Source organism: Carassius auratus, chromosome 20 (assembly GCF_003368295.1).
Source record: "Carassius auratus strain Wakin chromosome 20, ASM336829v1, whole genome shotgun sequence".
In the NCBI taxonomy this organism is placed as follows: Eukaryota; Metazoa; Chordata; class Actinopteri; order Cypriniformes; family Cyprinidae; genus Carassius; species Carassius auratus.
In genome coordinates, this window is record NC_039262.1 from 7282566 (window position 1) to 7303283 (window position 20718).

General features: G+C 34.5%; 2 protein-coding genes across 5 annotated transcripts; one reads left to right on the top strand and one right to left on the bottom strand.

Moving 5' to 3' along the window:
• Positions 1 to 2118: 2118 nt before the first annotated feature.
• Positions 2119 to 6147, bottom strand: adat2 (adenosine deaminase tRNA specific 2). 3 transcript variants are annotated; one of them, XM_026290745.1, is made up of 6 exons: positions 5929 to 6147; positions 5479 to 5583; positions 3927 to 4077; positions 3724 to 3830; positions 3467 to 3539; positions 2119 to 3386 (listed from the first exon to the last, which is right to left on the bottom strand). In XM_026290745.1, exons 1-6 carry the CDS (start codon positions 6025 to 6027, stop codon positions 3271 to 3273), a joined length of 651 nt encoding a protein of 216 aa, XP_026146530.1. In that variant the 5' UTR covers positions 6028 to 6147; the 3' UTR covers positions 2119 to 3270. The 3 variants fall into 3 exon arrangements, with proteins under 3 accessions (XP_026146530.1, XP_026146529.1, XP_026146531.1); XM_026290744.1 differs by having other exon boundaries at positions 3724 to 3833; XM_026290746.1 differs by lacking the exon at positions 5929 to 6147 and adding an exon at positions 5667 to 5909 and having other exon boundaries at positions 3724 to 3833.
• Positions 6148 to 6212: 65 nt separating this feature from the next.
• pex3 (peroxisomal biogenesis factor 3) lies at positions 6213 to 12877 on the top strand. Of its 2 annotated transcripts, none has more exons than XR_003294652.1 (12): positions 6213 to 6417; positions 6785 to 6916; positions 7008 to 7089; positions 7179 to 7222; positions 9546 to 9667; positions 9765 to 9831; positions 9946 to 10000; positions 10146 to 10296; positions 10767 to 10837; positions 11084 to 11201; positions 11893 to 11989; positions 12082 to 12178. XR_003294652.1 is itself a non-coding variant. In XM_026290742.1 (12 exons), the coding sequence occupies exons 1-12, from the start codon at positions 6345 to 6347 to the stop codon at positions 12163 to 12165; spliced, it is 1101 nt and encodes a 366-aa protein (XP_026146527.1). In that variant the 5' UTR covers positions 6213 to 6344; the 3' UTR covers positions 12166 to 12877. The 2 variants fall into 2 exon arrangements, 1 of the variants encoding a protein (XP_026146527.1); XM_026290742.1 differs by having other exon boundaries at positions 11079 to 11201; positions 12082 to 12877.
• The last annotated feature ends 7841 nt before the right edge of the window (positions 12878 to 20718 follow it).

Consider the following 20718-nt stretch of genomic DNA (forward strand, 5'->3'; position numbering starts at 1 on the left):
AAAAGAATATATTGTGTAAAAGGTTTTAACTGTTTCTATATCGGGAATCTAAATCATGAACAAAAAAGACGAGACTTTTTTCAAAGGAAGAAAAAATCCATTGTGTTTCACAGAAGAAAGTCAAACTGTTTAGTAAAGGATTTTCTTTAGTGAGTAGCTATAGTTTTCAGTTAAACCACTTGACATGTTAAAAACATTAGCATACACTAGCATCTGGAGATCTGGGCTCAGTGATTTTATTAAAGAAATTAGTACTTGTAAGTAAAGACATCATTTAGCAAAATTGTTCTATTTCAAATGAATGCAGTTATTATGAACTTTGAATCCTGGGGAAAAATACACTGGAAACTGGATTAACGGCTGCTAATAATTCAGCTTTTCCATCATAGGAATAAACTGCATTTTAAAACAGAAAATAGCTATAAAAATATTACTGTTTTGACTATTTTTGGTCAAAAAATGCACACTTGTGAGCAGAAGAGACTTGGAACAAATAATTCTGTTTAATTATTTAATATTAATTAACACTATAAAGTGTTACCAAATGTTTGTCTTTACATTCAAATTAAATTATAGTAACTTATCAAATCAAAATAATGTTCTCTTTCATTTTCCATTTTTGTCACTTGAGCTATGGAGGCAATTGGATACTGTTAGCCAATAGCTATTTAGCAAATTGTTTTTTGTTTTTTAATCCAAATTCACATCTGAATATTCAAAACTCGCTTTTCACAATCCTTTCAATTCCCACCATTTTTTTAGCACTGAATATCCTGTTTTCCCTGTGGAAAAGCCAAATGAAGTACAACGGGTAACAAACAATAATACTTGTTGACTTTCAGACTAAAGAAAACTAGTCTCAAACTTTCATGTAGCATATCATTTTATTCTGTAAATAATTAAATTAAAATAAATACTTGCTTACATGTAGAATAAAACGCCTTGTGTCTTAACCATCTCCGTGAGCTTTCCCAAGCCCTCTGTGGGATGAAACAAACCTAGGATTTTCACCTCGGACAAAATATTAACATTAGAAAATCTATTATGATTTGACACTTTGGTTCACTCTATTAAAAGCTGAATGAAGCTTTATGAAACACTGTCCATGGATAAAGAGTTAGAGACAAAATATTGTTCCGAGTCCATGTGAACAGGGTGAGCGTAGGTGGCGGCAGCTTGTTTTAAGATTCGCACTGACTCATGATGTAACGCGGCCAAGGCATAACACCTGTCAAATGCTTACCAGGTGTGTGACCAGCGCTCGGTTGTTTTGAATCGGTTACTAAGACCACACTATTTACACAATGAATCTAAATGATTATTTTCATTTATTAATGACAGCTCCTGCCATTTCAACATCAGCATAGAAGAGTCATATTAAAAAAGCCAGCTGTGAGCGCTCAATGTCTGATCATTCATCACAAAACAATAAAACCCATGGGTTCTCTGCTTACAATGACAATAACAGAGAAGTAACTGACCGAGGATATTTTTCAAATATATGATACGGCCAGCAGAACCCGTAGCCATGTAAGACGACAGGCCTTGAAAAACGACAGCTCAAAACATCTCAGACACCTCACATCTATTTCCAAACCCACTTGATTGCTCTTTCATACGCACCCACAGAAAACCCACTTCCAGCCACTAATAACACATTACATGGCAATTTAATAATATGGGGTCTAGAAACCATTATGAGCTATGTTATACTTTAATAACCAGAAACGCAACATGACATGAACGGTTTCATGAAGAAGTGGAAGTGTGCAGATCAGGATTGGTATTAAGTGTAAGTTTTGTTAATTAAAAACAATACAATAAATAAATAAATCAGTGCTGTAAAACAATTAATTGCATCCAAATAAAAAAAAAAAATTTGTTTACATATATATATATATTATATATATATATATATATATATATATATATATATACACACACAAACCTATGTATATATTCAAGCAAAATGTTTATATAAATACATTTATATGACAATAAATATATACATATATATATGTTCACAATATATACTGTATGTGTGTGTATTTATACATATAAAAATAAAATAAAAACATTATTTGTAAATTATGTAAATATATGTAATTAGAGGACAAAGTTATACATTATACATTATACACATATAATATAATATAACTTTTTATACATATTAGGTAAACCAAAACTTATTTTGGATGTGATTAATCATTGACAGCACTATAATAAATAAATAAACTAAATCAAAATGAGAAAATGCTGCCTTGGCCACTAACCAAAATAAGTTCAAGTTGACTGATTGGAAATAAAAAAATAAGAACAACTAAATGGTTTATATATATATATATATATACACATACAATTACTGAAAATGAAACTAAAGTTAAAATGAAAAATGTAAAATATAATTTAATTCTGATTCAAAATATCAATAACTATGACAGCACATAAATAATACTAAATTAACACTTATACAGACAACAAAACGTATTTTCTTTTTTCCAAGTTAGTATGCATGGGATATTGCAAATACAAATATATAAACAAGCAAACTTAAGGAAACAACTTTGAAAACCTAAAAATGATTAATTATTTGTTGACCCTCATGTTGTACCAAACCTGTGTGACTTTCCATCTTCCAGAAAAATCTAAACAAAAGTATATACACAAAGCATCAGGATGACTTTTATACTTGTTTGTGATCCTTTTATTTTTTGCTATTATAGAGCTTGACAGCCTCCATCTTCAATTACTTTAATTCTATTAAAATGGGTATATATTCTTTAGAGGACTCCTTCATAAAATTCCCTTTTTGTGCTCCACTGAAGAAAAAAAAGTAGTGTGAAAAAGTACTGAAAGAAATTTAATTTCAACTATCCCTTTAAATTTTCTGGCTATGAAGTAAGTGGAAACTCCACCTGGGCCTGTCCAGCATCTGCTAGTGAGTCCAAGACTGAGATCATTGAGAGTTCAGAACCAGTTCTCTGGGTTGTATAAGGACACAGAGAGCGCAAGACCTGGAGAAGAACCTGCGCTTTAATGCAGAACAGGCCCAGTCTATTGCTTCTACACACTGTTAACAGACAACTCTCAGCGTCCAGCCACAGAGAAGAGGAAGCCTGGAGGTTTTACGAGCTATGTGGTCCAGATAATGAGCCAACGTGCTTCCTCAAATACTAGATCATATCAATGACCTCATAAAGATGGCAAAATCAAAAGTCACTGAGATCCAGGCACTGACAAGGTCTTGTAAAAGTCTCAATATTTTCCATTTCAGCTCAAAGGAGCAATTGTTTCGCTCTCGTCATCTTGCGGTCCTTGTTTTACCTGAACGACTACAGCGCCATCTGGAGGACTGATCAAATCTTTCCTCACTTTAGGTTTGGGAGCTAAAAAAAACAAAAATATCAGTTTCAGAAACAGGACATTGAAACCATTAATTTGCATACATTAAACAGATTTCCCTTACCATTTGGGTTTTCCTGTTTATAAAATGTCTTGAGCATTTCAACAGCCTCTTCTGCTCTATAGCCGGCGATGCACTGTAATAAGCAAGTAAGCATGTGCTTCAGCAAAAATATGCAATGTGGTCTGGACTACAATTAAAGGAATGTGAATGCTTCTTACAAGAAAAAAATTCTAGCCACACAGAACGGTTCAGAATGTAAAGGACTAGTTTCCTTTTGGATCAGCTGGAATTTAACTTGAACTTGGAAATTCTTTTACCTTAAATGAAGTTCCAGTGTGTGGTAAAAGATCTGATGAGATGTCCAGGACTGATCCACAGCCTCCAAACCGCTCATTTTTGCACCCATATACAACAAGAGGTATGTCTGCTTAAATGTTAAGGTGCTGTGGTACTGTTAATGGTACGGTGTGTGTAAACTTTTCTAAACTAATAAGTGGCTACATTTTGGAATCAAGGATACGAAGCAGGCGCAGAGCAGCGGCACACATGATACATGGCTCCACTGTCACATAAAGTACAGTCTGTTCACACACCTCCTTTGGGTCCTTCTCTCTGAAACGGCACCAATCAAGCACTTGATCCAGTGCCACCATTTCTGCATGCCGAGTAGCCTTGGGCAAAGCATACACAGACGTGAGGTTGTTTCATCTATTCCAAAGTTTCTCTGTGCTCTACTAGGAAGAACCATTGATCAAATTCTTAAAAGAACAGGAACTATAATTTAGGGGTCAATGGCAAAAAAGGATGTCTGTGATTATTAACATGAGAAATTAGAAATCATTTCAAAATGAATCACCAGTACCAGTTCCTAGAATTTTAACAATTTAGAAAATGTTCCTCTCATCTTGAGTATAATGATTTGATCATGAATCATTTGCGAGAAAATAAGCCTGGCAATGAGACTTGCTTTTGACCACTTCTAAACAGTTACACCATTTACACATTCAGACTGAAAGCCTCACAAAAATAACAACATTCTTTTAAATACAAAAACTGAATGTCCATCATAGAAGAGGTGTATTCCCATCACGGCCTGTGAACCACATCTTCTAGGCATTTCTGAATAACTTAACAGATTTGAAAAATATGATTAAGTAACTGACCAATTATCATTCGAATATATATTCTGGAGCCAGTTACATTAATATAAGCTCCGCATCTGACCGCAAAGCACTCCAGCGGGTGGTGAAAACTGCTCAACGGATCACCGGCACCCAGTTAACTTCCATTGAGAACATTTTATCACAAGCGCTGCCTGGGCACGGCAAGAAACATCATCAAGGAGGCCTCTCATCCTAGCCATGGACTTTTCACCCTCCTTCCATCCAACAGGCGTTACAGGAGCCAAAGCTCTCACAATAATAGGCTCAGGAAGAGCTTCTTCCCCGAAGCTGTGACACTTCTGAACTCCACACCAACAATCTAACCTGCATCTGCTCTCTTACTGCACTGGTCACAGTACTTCACATACATGTATTGCACTACTCATATTTTGCACAGACTGCACCTTGTTCAAGTTATTACATTGTAAACTGTCTAAAGTTGTTACCGTACAAAGCACACTAAACTATTTCTATAAAAATATCATTGCACTACTGTTATTTTGCATAGAATACATTGTTTAACAATACTATTGCACACTCATCCATCTGTATTTATTACCACTGTTCTTACGTTGCTGCTGTTCATAATGTATATATAATGCTACATTGCTCAGTTCATAATATACCCCTACATTGCATTCCTATTTATATTCTGTATATACTCCGCTCAATAGTGTGTATATAGCAACTCCACTGTTTATTCTGTAAATCACAGCTTCACTTACTCTGCACTTATATGTATATAAAACACTATATTCTTACACTTCTGGTTAGATGCTAACTGCATTTCATTAGCTCTGTATTTATACTCTGCATAATGACAATAATGTTGAATCTAATCTAATCTAATCTAATAAGGATTATTGTTGGTTTACACAATTATAATAGGCCCATCGTGAAGTTACTTACATTTTTTGTTTCATTCACCTCATTTCTTCCTTTTCCAATAATCTCATTGTTGTAAACCATCAGACAGCCGACTGGAACCTCACCATTCTCAAGAGCCTCAAGTGCCTTTAAAAAAGTTAATACGTTTATAACTTTTTCAAAACAACAACACATTTCCAGGTAGACAGGCACAAATCATACACACTTACCATGACAACTAAAATATAATGGAAACTAGTTATTATTAAAAATAAAAAATAAAAAAACTGTGGAAAATCTTCAGAAGATATTAGATATTAAATCATACATACATTACGTATTCGTTTCAAAGGCAGTGTCGTTTTATTTCATTTAGTTTTCACAGTCAAATTAATGCAGTAACGTAACTTTAGTAACTACGGTATTTGAGGGGAAACGACAGTTACCATGGTAAATATTGTGAACAAACAGTAAACATCAGATAAGTTTTACCATGTCAAACGCCTTTGACATCCATGTTTGTATCTCACTATCTAAGGGCTGCAGAAAATCACTTTTCTCAAGCTCAACACGGTCTGCTTGCATCTCCATTAGTATCCTCGACGAATCTACAACCGTAAAAACAAAGCAGCATAAATCAGGAAATAGTAACGTTTTGTTTACGCACACGTGTTGTTTACGGAGGACCGTAATAATGGATGGACAGTTCAGGGCGGCGAGTCGACCTGTCGCAGAATCGATCGATCGACCGACGCAATCTGTTATCTTTAGTTCGCCTGTGTGCTGCTAACACGAGAAGTTATTGCCATGTAGCATTGCGCTAGCTAGTGCGTTACGTCTAAACACGCTTTTCCATCTAGTTTTTCATTTGTTTGTTTGTTTTCTGCAGTGTAAAGTCTGTTTTTAAAATGTTGAGTTCTACATGGAATTTCATCAAACGCCATAGGAGGAAATTCATCTTCGCTGGGGTTTTTGTTGGAGGTAACGTGGGCAACTGTTAGACCACCTGCATGCTTATATAGTTGAGAGAGTGTTAGCTACGTGTGACTGTGTATTAACAAGTTTTAATAGCTGAATACTAATACATGTAGTTCTAATATGTTAATATGCTATAATATATAGGTTAGCATGTTATTACAGTGTTGCCAAGCATTAGATCTTATTTCCACATCCAGCTAATCAATCTCAGTTCACCTGTCACCTAGTTTTTCTATTGGCACAGTTGATATGATCTTTACCCTGGTATTTTAACCCAGAATGCAGTTTATAAATCACTGGATATATCTGGCACATTGCATGTCAGTTTCTTAACATGTATGTTATATTGTAATGTATTCTCAAACTCCAGGTGTCTATCTACTTGGTAAGTATGCACAAAGAAAAATTCAGGAGATGCAGGAGCGAGAGGCAGCCGAATACATCGCTCAGGCTCGGAGACAGTTTCATTTTGAAAGCAACCAGAGGACATGCAACATGACAGGTAAAAAATAAAACCGAATGACATGATCAGTTAATAAATGTTATGAAAACGAGATATTCTGCCCAGTACATTTAATTGTCTTTTTTTGTAGTGTTATCAATGCTCCCCACTCTTCGAGAGGCAATCATACATCACCTGAACTCAGAGAGCCTCACCGCTTTGCTGAAGACTAAGTGAGTCATTCATGTAAATTATAGATGATTATCTGAATTACAAAATAAAAGAACAGAACTGACGCAAGTGATCATTTCTCCCTACACAGGCCAGCTAATAAACTTGAAATCTGGGAGGATCTAAAGATTATTAGTGAGTTGAATAAGATTCTTTGTTGTAGGATTACATATTTTTTGCTGTAATGTCAACATGAAATTAAAATGGACCCTATTTACTTTCTTAATGCAGATTCTGAGTGCCATTGTGTACTTTCAATCTGTCCTTAAGAATAAATTGTTAGTCTTTCCAATCTGTAACAATCTACACAATTTTCCTTTTTCCTTTGTTTTTGGTGTGTTAAAATTTAAGGAAGAGCAATGTCAATTTAATTTCGCTTAAAAAAAAAAAAACAATTCAAAAGTTTGGGGTCAGTATTTATTTATTTATTTATTTAACAAGAATTAATATTATTAAGCAAGGATGTAAAGACCGACAACGTTATTACATTACATTTTTATAGTATAACATTATTACAAATATTTATATTTCATATAAATGCTGTTCTTTTGAACATTCTATCAAAGAATCTTGAAAAAATTTATCAAAGTTTCCACAATCATATTAAGCAGCATAAATGTTTCCAGCATTAATAAGAAGAAAATTATTCTTGAGCACCAAATCAGCATAATCACATGATTTCTGAAGGATCATGTGATACTGTAGACTGGAATAATGACTACTAAATAATACAGCTTTTCCATCACAACAATAAATAATATTAAAAATATTTAAATATAGAAAACTGCTCTTTAAATTGCAATAATATTTCCCTAATATTACTGTTAATACGATGTTCTTTTAAAAACTTTATTTTTATCTTACCAACCCCAAACTTTTTTATTATAAATTATTATTTTCTGCTGATGTCATGTGTGTTATTGGAAAATGTTGAGGAATGACCAAATGATTAATAAGTTATTGATTTGGCTCAATACTGGTGGATAATGGAACACCCACTTTTCACAATCAAACTGATTCATGCCCTGAAATATTTTAGTTGAATGTCCTGTTTCACAATACAGGTGCATCTCAATAAATTAGAATGTTGTGGAAAAGTTCATTTATTTTAGTAATTTAACTCAAATTGTGAAACTTTGTGTATTAAATAATTTTAAATTAAATTAATAATTTTAATTGTGATAATTTTGGCTCACATTTAACAAAAACCTACCTGTTCACTATCTCAAAAAATCACAATACTTCATAAGACCAATAATTTTTTTTTTTTTTAAAATAAAAAAATTAGTGAATTGTTGGCCTTCTAGAAAGTATGTTAATTTACTGTACATGCACTGCTGAGGTGGTATGGAAGCCCAGGTTTCTTTGACACTGGCCTTCAGCTCATCTGCATTTTCTGGTCTCTTGTTCCTCGTCTTCCTCTTGACAATAGATTCTCTCTGGTGTTCAGGTCTGGTGAGTTAGCTGGCCAGTCAAGCACACCAACACCATGGTCATTTAACCAACTTTTGGTGCTTTTGGCAGTGTGGGCAGGTGCTAAATCCTACTGGAAAATGAAATCAGCATCTTCAAAAAGCTGTCAGCAGAAGGAAGCATAAAAAGCTCCAAAATTTCTTGGTAAACGGGTGCGGCTACTTTGTTTATCAAAAAACAAAATGGACCAACACCAGGAGATGACATTACACCCCAAATCATCACAGACTGTGGAAACTTAAGACTGGACTTCAAGCAAATTGGGCTATGAGCTTCTCCACCCTTCCTCCAGACTCTAGGACCTTGGTTTCCAAATGAAATAAAAAAACTTGCTCTCACCCGAAAAGGATGCCTTGACCCCAGCCTCATTCCATTCCTTGTAAAGTTCACTCAAATTCTTGAATCGATTTTGCTTGACAATCCTCATAAGGCTGTATTTCTCTCTATTGGTTGTGCATCTTTTCTTCCACACTTTGTCCTACCACTCAACTTTCTGTTAACATGCTTGGATACAGCACTCTGTGAACAGCCAGCTTCCTTGGCAATGAATGTTTGTGGCTTGCCCTCCTTTTGAAGGGTGTCAATGATTGTCTTCTGGACAACTGTCAGATCAGCAGTCTTCCCCATGATTGCATATCCTAGTGAACCAAACTGAGAGACCATTTTGAAGGCTCAGGACACCTTTGCCTGGTGTTTTGAGTTGATCAGCTAATTGGCATCTCACCATATTCTAATGTGTTGAGATAGTGAATTGGTGGGTTTTTGTTAAATGTGAGCCAAAAACCATCACAAATAAAAGAACCAAAGACTTAAACTACTTCAGTCTGTGTGCACTCAATTTATTTAATACACAAGTTTCACAAACATTCTAATTTATTGAGATCCACCTGTATGTCACATTACAGAAGTAAAAATGGCTTTTGAAAGGAAATTTAATCACACTTTCATCTATTCCTGTTCTCAAACAATGATTTCTGCTCTCCAGGTTTTACCCGCAGCGTTGTGGCGGTTTACAGCACTTGCATGCTGGTGGTGCTACTCAGAGTTCAGCTCAACATAATTGGTGGCTACTTGTACCTGGACAACTCTGTGACAAAGAATGGAACGGTATGTCAGGGCTTGGTGTTCTAAAGGCAAAGCAACCTGGTTTTACCATGTTACAGCACATCAATTCTACTTCATTTCTATTATACTGCTTCTTTAGACCCCCTTGGCCCCTCCTGATGTCCAACAACAATATCTGTCAAGTATCCAACACCTTCTTGGAGCAGGTGAGGACAGTGTCAGATCTGTATAAAAGCATCTAATCTGTATTAGAGTTTAATCCTATGTTTATGAGATCACATCCACCATAGTTGATAGTGATCTTAATTTTGTCCTTTCAGGGCTCATTGAACTGATAACCGTGGTGAAGAAAGCTGTTCAGGAAGTTCTTGGACCGTATGTTGAGTGATTTATTAGATGAAGGAATTTTTATCTTCTCATACCATTTGTGGCTTTATTTGCCATGGCAGTTTGCCATTGTGTTGTGTCCATCGTCTTGTATATTTAGCAGGATCGCTAACTGCTGTCCATGTCTCCTCAGGGTGTCTCTGAAGCAGAGTTTGTCCCTTCAAGAGTTGGAGCAACAGTTAAGTCAGATCAGACAGTTAGTGGAGGAGGGCTGTGCGTCCTCTAAACACAAAAGTCTTTCTTGGTACATGATGCCTGATGAAGAGAACACACTAGCCTCGCAGGTAGATATGTATCATTTATTTTCTTGTTTAGTTATGAATTAGATATGTAATTGATTAATTTATTTCAGATTTGTTTTATTAAATGTAAAACTACAATTATATGCATACATATTCATGATACCAGCATTTTATTTTATTTAGCAAGGATACATTAAATAAATAAAAAATGATTTATATTCTAAACTTCTATATAAACCTTCTACTCATTAAAGAATCCTGAATTTTTTTTTCCATCAAATAATATAACAATAACATTTGATAAAGCTTGATAAGACTTTTATAGGAATATAATTGTATTACTCATTTTTACTATAATTATAGTACTATAATTTTTATATATTACTATAATTATATTATTAACTTAACATTTGATAAGAAAAAGAAACATTATATTACATCACAATTTACTTTTTAATTTCTTGATGTCTGTGTACTAATTGTATTTATTTATTTATTAAAAATAAATGTAGGCTTGTGGTCTCACGGAGAATGATGTCACAACAATAAAGCTGCTAAATGAAACCAGAGATATGCTTGAAAGGTGAGGGAAATCTAAGCACCTGTATAATCCTGTAGGTTATGAAATTGAAAAAAAAAAAAAAAGATACCTTAAAGGGACAGGTTACCTTTAGAATTTTCATTTTTGGTTGAAAACAATTCTTGATTCAAAATGCATTTTTGATCAAAAGAAAAAATAATAGGATAAGACTAATTTGGTTAATCAATCATTTAGGAGAGATCACTTAAGTGAAGATAGCTGATAAACTTTTTTTTTTTTCCAGTCCAGACTTCACTACTGTACTTCGTACTTGCTTGAGCCGAGGCTTTATCCGCTTCCTAGACAACATGTCAGAGTTTTTCCGACCCCCACAGGAAGACTCCAACACCTCCAGCACACCTGACCGGTCAGTGTAAATGCATTTTTTTTCATTTTTTAAAGGAAGGTACGTACAGTGAACCCAAAAAGTATTTGGCCAATTAAGCCACGTTAAAGCTGCAGTCGGTAACTTTTGACGCTCTAGCGGTTAATAAACAGAACTGCTTGTGTCTTGCGGAAGAACATCGTAGCCGGAACTACTTCTCTCTGTTTATGTCTTTGAAGAATCACAAAGGTACTGGGTTACTCCGCCGCGGTATCCCCGAAGCAATCTAAAATAGTCCGAATATAAACACTTATTATAGGTGCACCCTGGTGATTCAGGACAAGCCAAAAACACGGTTTGGAAAATGGATTCATGGTGTACTCGCTTATTATATACATTTTTCTACATTTTGAACACAAACAAAGTTACGGACCGCAGCTCTGATTGGTTGTTTCTTAACGGGAGCGATGTATTTCTGCAAATGGCAATAGGACCACTGGGAGGAGCCAGAGGGGCTTGATTTTTTCACAGATTATCTGTCTCATATTCTACTGTCAGGACATAATGACAGGTTTAACAAATGTAAAAAAATATATTTTTTACAAAAGTTACCTACTGCAGCTTTAAGCCATTTTATCACCTTCCCTTCAAATTCTGTCACCTTTCAGGTTTGTGAACAATATAGGGGATGGAAAGAGATTTATTGCTGTTTTTCCACATGCTTTTCTTCCAGGTTATCACATGTAAGCCTCCCACTAGCCAAAATCATTCCCATCATCAACGGACAAATACATTCAATATGCAGCGAAATACCCAGTCACTTTGTCCAGGTGAGAACCTTCATATTCATCGACTCATTTTGACTTGCATGTGGTATAGAATCTGCCCACACACCAATGTTTGCTCGTTTTCTTGTATTTAGGATCTCTTATTGATAGACCAGGTGAAAGAGTTTGCCGCCAACGTGTACGAAACGTTCAGCACGCCTCAGGAACTTCAGAAGTGAGCACAGGACTGAGATTCCTTACAAATCTACTTTAAAGAAACTTTCATGCAGAACAGCACTGAATAAAATCGACCCGGAGGAAACTGTTCTGAGAGCCGAGTGTGTATCGGTGTCCAGGTATTCTGTTGTTAGCAGGTGTACAGTATGGGTTAGCTTCTCATGACCTGCTAGCTGTCCTTTCTGTATGTTGTGACCCCCTAACCTTATTCCCAGCCAGGCATGCCAAGGTTTTTACATGCACTTATAAACTAGTGCATCTTATTTATTTATTTTAATTCCTGTAGCATAGCAATCTCCTTATATAACTGCCACGACATGGCTAGCATAAAAGATTATATATATATATGAATGATTCACATCTGCAGTATGGACTTATAAGGGGGAATAGCAGAAAGGATATCTCTGAATCTGATGTTGCAGCTGCTGGACATTTTCCAGGACCAAATCACATTCATGCTCCCCTCCAGGATGGTAGCATTGCATGTTAATTGCACTGCTACTGTGATAAAAAAACAAACATATTTAGGAGTATTTTCACTTATATTTACTTGGTTCTACTAATTAATGAGAATAGTTGTAGAACTGTCGTTTTGTTTTGCAAACTCTACAGGTTGTAGTATGCCCCTTTTTTTGTAAAATGACCTGTGAATGTTAATAAATGATGTGAGTAATAATGCTATTCATTAAAATTATGCATTATTTGATTAGGAAACAATGCATGCTGTTTTGGCTTTTCAAAATGGAGCATTATTGAAACAAGACTGCTTTCTTATAGTTAAAGAAACCTCGAGGGCGTCCGTCTTCGTTGCGTTGAAACTCTTCCGGGTTCCTCTAGAGGGCAGCGCACATCTATGATTGAACGCGTAGCAACTTAACAAACTAGGTCACATCAGGTCCAAATAAACTTCAGTACGAAAATAAAATCAGGAAGAAATGAAGTAATATCTGACCAAATAGATGCATAAATGTGGGTAGCATATGACGTTTGATATTGCATTAAGCACAACCCTATTGACGCAATACTTCCTTATACCTTAAAAAAAAAAAAAAACTTCTCTTAACTGGATAAGACTATATACCACCGTTTATGTAATGTACTGAAAATAAAAGAGTGAATATATTCAGAATAAACAGCTAATTGATACATCATGACAATGCATAATCCTAATCATTGACATTTGTCAGTTTAGTTTGTGATTATATTTGGATCATTTTAAGAATGTTATGGCCATGAAATCATGAATGTCTTCATTTATTAATTTTAATAGAAATGTATTCATAATTAGCTTTACACCAAGGCTACATTTATTTAATCAAAAATACTGTGAAATATCATTACAGTTTAAAATACCTTTTTTCTATTTAAATTTATATCAATGTGTATGTATTCATGTGAATCTTTAGCAGCCATTACTCCAGTCTTCAGTGTCACATAATCCTTCAGAAATCAATCTGCTGATTCGGCGCTCCAAAGAAAATCGTATTATTCAATGTTGAAAACTGCTGTGCTGCACAGTATTTTTGTTCATTTTTTTTTGGGATTCTTTATTTTATATATGTAAGAACATCATCTGTTTGAAACATATATAACATGTATTTTCAAATAAAATAGTATTTTACGGTCACTTTAAAAAAAAAAGCATCTTTCAGTATTATTATAGTATCAGTATTATTTCTTAAAAAAAATACAAATAATAAACTTTTTCATCAGTAATGGCAGTACTAAATAAATAATATTTGAAATGTCAATGCGATACAGTAAATCGCATCCAAAATAAAGGTCTGTAATTACATGAGTGTATACTTCCTATATGTATAAATATACACATATACAGGTATGTACAGTATATATAATATCTATAATATCTTACATGTATGTATATGTGTATGTATACATATAAAGATACACAGTACACACACACACTATATTAAAGTGCAAACTTTTATTTTTGGATGTGATTAATCATGATTAATTGATTTGACAGCACTATTGAAAATGTTATTTTATAAAGCAAAAGTCAGTCAAATTAAGACTTCCACGGTCATCTAGATTTTAGGGATGTGGTAGAATCTGAGCTAATAAGCAGTTATAGAAACCGTTCACCCAAAAATAACATTTCTGTCATCATTTTCTCACCCTTACTTTATTCCAAACCTGTATGACTTCTTTTCTTCTGTGGAACATGAAATAATTTTGGGAAATTTGAGAAATGTTCCACAGAAAAAAGGTTTGGAATGACACGAGGTTTACTGAATTTCATTTTTCATCCTTTTAATGCAGAGTTGACTGTCACTAAGTGTACAGTGTATAACTTTGGATAAGAAGGCATTTGCAGTATATACAGTCAGGTTCTGAGGATAGCAAGTCTTGTGAAAGTACCAGTAACTACTGAGCACAAGCATGTGGAGTAAACAAGTAAATTACATCAGATTGAGACATCTTTCGGGCAGCTATGTGGGTCAGATTGTGGCCAATACCACAGATGATACTGACAAACCAGCCAAGTGTAGAGGAAAAGGAGTTCAGAAATTTAGTGATTCAAAGGTTATAAAAACATGACGTCAATTTTGCCAGTGATTATGTGTAAGACAACTGAAACTGCACTGGTCATGCTTATGACAGTTTGTTTGACAAGGGACGAGCTCTATAGAGGAAACAACAAGAATTGGCTCATTGTTGCATAAGCCACCTGAATATGCTGAATAACCACAAGGGTGTTTTCCACAAAGCAAACGGCACTTGTAGCACCTCCAGTCACGTGACTCGCTCCGTGCTCAGCGTGCTCTTTGTTGTGTATCAGCAAACAGGAAATTCCCCTTCATCACATGACATGGGTCTTTGGTTCTGTCCCATGACCTTTTTACTGAAACTGTTTACATCAAGTACAGGAATACAGTGTAAGGGAAACAACATCTTGTAACAATTAAAAAAACTGAATGACATTATCTCTGTTTGCTGATGATAGCGTACATAACAGTGCAGGACTAAGCGATTTCTGGGCTATAACTTCTTATTCTTGTCGTGTGAACAAAATACTTAAATATTTGTATAACATGGCCAAATGCTTTTATTACAGTGCAAGACAAAGAATATAACCAAATATTTAAGAATCAGGTGAGGATTTGAAACCTGTTGGTGTGGTGCAGAAATAACACACTTCACCTTTAAATAATCATGCTATGAACATCGAAATCACATTTTAGTATGCAATGTGTATATTATTAATGAAGAACATTGACTGTCAAAACCTATGGTTCGTAAAACTGGTTTAGAACAGTGTTTTTGTTCTCTTAGAAGCCACAGAGCCCTAAATATAATCATCCTTGTGCAAGAGACCCCATCCTAAAATGTGTATTATTATTTGGAAAACATTTTGTTTATTCATTATAGCACTGTACAGTTAATGCATTAGTTCTTTATATCTTTTTATTCTAATCAAATTTTTCTTTCTTATTTTTATTATTAAATCATTATTTTTTTTTATTTTAAACTGTTTGTCTCTAAACATTTTCACAGAATCCCTTGCGGCCCCAATTGTCTCTGGGCCTCAGTTTGAAAACCCCAGGGTTTATAAGTTGACAGTCTTCTGCAACAATAATTTCCCATATGTCCTCAGAGAAGCATGAGTTTAATAAAATAATTTACACATCTGTGTGCACTTTATTTGGTTTAGTGCTAAGAAAACCTTCATAGGTTTGCCAGTAAATCAAGGAAGAAAGAAATATTAAATGAACCAGTCATTTTGTACACAAACTTTAATGCAGCAACAATCGCTTTTGGTCATGTGATCGCAACATGTAAAAGAAATGAGCTTTTAATTAGTTGGACATATGTATCGAGTCTTCATTTCATGGGAGTGTGCATGATATTAAACATATTATTAAACATAAAACTCCCTTTAATAATTGCAGGGAAATTGCTGAGAACCTTTTGTGGAATGAAAAGGTTCCATGGATGGTAAAGGTTCTTTGTGGATCCATTCATGCCTATAAAGAACTTTTATTATTATTATTATTTTTAAGAGTGTACATAAAGATTTTTTTAACAATCTATAAAAAGAGAGATAACAACCAGGAAAAGCTGGCACAGGGCGTTTTTGTTTTGTTGTTGTTCTTCGACATTATGACTCATCTGCCTCTACCTGCATTTCCAGAGTCCTGTTACTCTCTGACTCATCATGATGTCAGACTGCACACACTCAGCTCATCATCACATGAGCTTCTGCAAGTTAATATTCTACCAAATCATGATTTATGACATGTATGCAGGCTTGAAAATGGTCTACTGTATTATGCTCTGAAATGTAAGAATAAGCATTTTTAGAAACAATCTTTTATATCATTGTCTTTTATATAATTATATCTGTGCTGAAGCTCTTGTAAAAGTTAGTGTGTATATGCACTAACCTTGATTCAGATATAAACAGCCTAATGTCAGTGGTAAGGCAAAGCACAGGGATTTAGCTTCAGTCCCGCACTGCGTTGCAGGCTGTGGACATGCCCTGACCATGTTCTTCTCCTCCGCTCTGATTGGCTGATCTCAAGGGATTATCATTAACTATTAATCCTATGCTGCAATGATGCATACTGTAGTCACACCACAGAGCAGTCAGATGATGTCATCTCACTTTAGCAAGCTGATTGGCCGAAGCCTCTCGTGCAGCTCTGTGCTCACAGTATCAATTTTATAACAGCTAGATCTTTTACAGGCAGTCATGTGACTTTTTAACTATGACGTGGCTCTTAAAAGACTAAGTGCGGCAGTTTTTATAGGAGGCCTGTGTTCCTTCAATTCCCTGCTTGAAATAAAAACCAGAAATTAGAGCGTTACGTTCTATATGCCAGGAAGAAGTCAAATGTCCCAATTAATCCAGTTCTTCGAATTTACAGCAAATTGAAGTGAGGAATGGGAAATGAATGATGAAAATGAGGTTTGCCTGAGGTACTGCTCGGATGCTCACTGGATGTGGAATGAGAGAAAAAAAAATTCACAGAACAAGCAGCAATTTACTTTCACATCTGCAGGAAGCAGATAGTACAGAACGTAGTTTACTTTACCATACATAGAAGTTTCATTCTAAATAGAATCCAAAAACCAAAGACAAAAAAAATTGAGTTCCTCCGAAAAGAGGAAGTCTTCCCTAAATGTGTTTCATTACATGTACTACGTTCCGAGTGTGATTCAATTTGGTTTCCTTATGAATTACGTAAGGCATTTATGCTTCAGAGGGGAATGAACTTTAGGTAATTGCTCCCACTCTACACATAGGACCGAAATAACAAAACGCAGCCCAGAGGCCTGCTGGAGAAAGAAATGAGGTCACGGCCTGTGACGGGGTTGGGAATCCTGGCTTCCCCTACTTCGACTGTCTGCGACGAAAGTCCTTTGGGCGGGAGTCCGTCACTATGGACGCAGCCGGAGTAAACATGTACACAGTGCAGTGGTGCGTGTACCAGTGTGAAGGTAGCACCGAGTTAACTGGGACTTTATAAATAACTATGAGGCCTACAGCTGTCTATGTCACATATGTAAGAGGGACGCTATATAAACTATTATTTAGAGGAAGCAGTGTCAACATTTATACTGAGCAAGTGATGCTATGCATATTTGGGCCCCATTGCTGCGGAGTCATTCAAGACAATGTACCTTGTAATATTACCATTAAAAATTCATTAAAAAAGGAAAAATATGTATTATATTGTAGTATTAAACAAGTTCAAAAAAGCTTGTGTACATTCCATATCGAGTGACAAGGCTAGTTGGAAAATATTAATCTCAACCCAAACAAAAAGCTTACTAAATATAGAACTAGAGAATAAACCACATGTCGTCAGACTTGAAATGTAGGCTATTTAATCATTAAGGTCAATGATGTAGACGACCTTAAACCACCTGGAGTGACTTGTTTTGCTTCAATACCCAGATTTTACTTTGGACACCATGTGACAACCTGATAAATGATGATAAAAAGGGTTTATTGTATACAACTTAACAAAACGTCTATAAATCAGACATTTTTTTTTTTAATGAAACTGAACTGTGTATAAACCCAAACAACATGCAAGTTAATAACTGTATAATTTGTAAATAGTTAAACAAAAAAAGTGACACAGAACACATGACCAAATATTATATTAGTACATGCCATATTTCTATATCAGACTCGTGACCCATTCATGGGTCTTGATAAATACCATAAATACTACTACTTTTATGTGTAAATGTTAATTTAGGATGTTCATCACTACACCTTGCCATATTATAACAAAATAATCACAAACTAATTATTTAATTTTAATTTCAGTGTTATCTACAAAATTATTTTAATACTTTCGATAAGGATGTTTAGATTTTTTATATTATATTATTCTGACTGCAGTCAGTTGATGTATAACTATAAAGGGTGGGGCATAGTTACATAAACAAAATATAATCCTATAGCCTATATAAAAATAAAATGACAATGCTATCTATAGTTTCACTAAAATATTATAGTTGATACAGTTATTGATAATACTGTAAAACCTAAATTAAAATAATAACACGTTTTTATTTACAAAATACCTTAAAATAATAATTATTGAAATGTAAAATATTTGTTGTAAAGGTATCGACTGTGTTCCTATTGTGCTACATGGTATACTAACAGATGCTGGAGGCTACTCTGTCATTCGATTTGTAGATATAATGGCATATATAGAGCAACCACCAGGCATTTTCGATGACTAACGTTTGACTGGAATGCCATGTGTCAGACCGAAAGCGCAAATCAAAATATCGATCCCGACCTTTCATTGTTCCAGCAATGAACGTTTCGTTTCACACGCGTGATGTTTTGGGAAAAGGGTGATTTCACTGCTCACCTCCAAACCTAGAAAACAAGGGACAGTCTCACGATTACTGTAGTCTCAACTTCCCGGAAGGATGACGTGTTCTCCCCGGGCGAGAATACTCGAGAGCTCGTCTTAAAGAAACAATGAGGAGTCTGTGCTTCTTAGGAAAGTGCTTGTGTGCCGTTTAACACGAGTCTGTAACGCAATGGCCATATCACTCGGAGTTAAAAAGAGAAATTAAATTATTTAAATTATTATAATAATCTGGTAACGTTTTTTTAATTTTAAAACACTTTAAACACTTAGTAAAATGACAAGCCTTGGTTTTCCATAAATAGCACATAAAGTAAAATGGAAGTAGAAAGAGAATAAAATAACAAAAGGAAGAATAAAAAAATCAGTCTTTTCAATATTTCTTTTGCTTTATTATTATTATTTTTTAATAATTTTTATTTGTATTTTTTTTTTCTTCAGAAAATAGTTTACATTGTACAGAGAGAATAGACATAATTAGGACATATTTTGTATACTTTAAAGTATAATGATGGTGCTGGTTGTAAAGATTTAAATATGTATGTATGGTACAAGCAAAAGTGAAAGATAAACACTTTGTACAAGATACAAATATTTTTCAAAATGAAAATAAAGCCAAATGAAAGACAAAGGCAGCATTATTATAATCATACAATTATATATAAAATCCAGTGCATCAAGTGATTCTACTGTAATTTAATCATGTTTTTTGTAATAATTTTATAAATAAATGCATACATACAGACAGAAAGATAGACAGACATAAAGACAACATAACACATGACCTCCTATAAAAACGTGACTGTGTATGCTTATAAAAAAAATCTGATTAGACTGGCTGGTTGGCTTTTCTTTTATTCCATCTTTTGACATTTTTGTTGATAGACAACAATCATCACGTAACAGATGGAAAAGTGAAATCACTTCTTCTGAATCTTCACTGTGTATTAATAGCTAACAGGTCAATATTGACATCATAACAGCTGTAACCATGTCCCAGACACAAAATGACTGCAGGCCTTTAAACACCTGTTTAACTTTATACGATGGAGCACAACTTGAACTCTATGACGTGACTCTGCCCTGTCAGATATGATAAAGAGATAGATTGATACTGCTATATTAAGCTTTGTGTAAGGTTTTAGATATAGATCGTTTGAATGGGTCCAAGCATGTCTGATTTAAATATTTAGCTTAAACATAAACAAACTGGATAGTTTGTCTCATTAAAAATATTAGTATAATTGTGCCTTGTATTAGCTCAGCCTAAATCTTTACAGAATTTAATGTATTTATGGACAAATTTGCTTTGTAAAAATGGCAAAAATCACAAGCATCATTTCAGTTTCAACAGCAGTTGATAGTACTTAAATTAAAATATTTAATAAGATATTATTTCTCTTAATTTGTAGACATATATGAATGTGTTTAATTGCGTTGGACCACTTAAAATCAAACCAAGCTATACATCTGCCAACAAAAAATATATACGAGACCATTTCAAGAAACCAACTTCCCTTTTGAAGTCATTTTTATGACTTTTAACCAAGTAGTATCAAGTTGATATAAAATGTTTGAAGTCCGTGCCCGTCAAGTTCACACAGCTGTCCAGCAGAATAAGCACATGTGTACAGTAATTCATCACATTAACTATGGACATTTTTCCCTAACGCTTGACAACCAGAA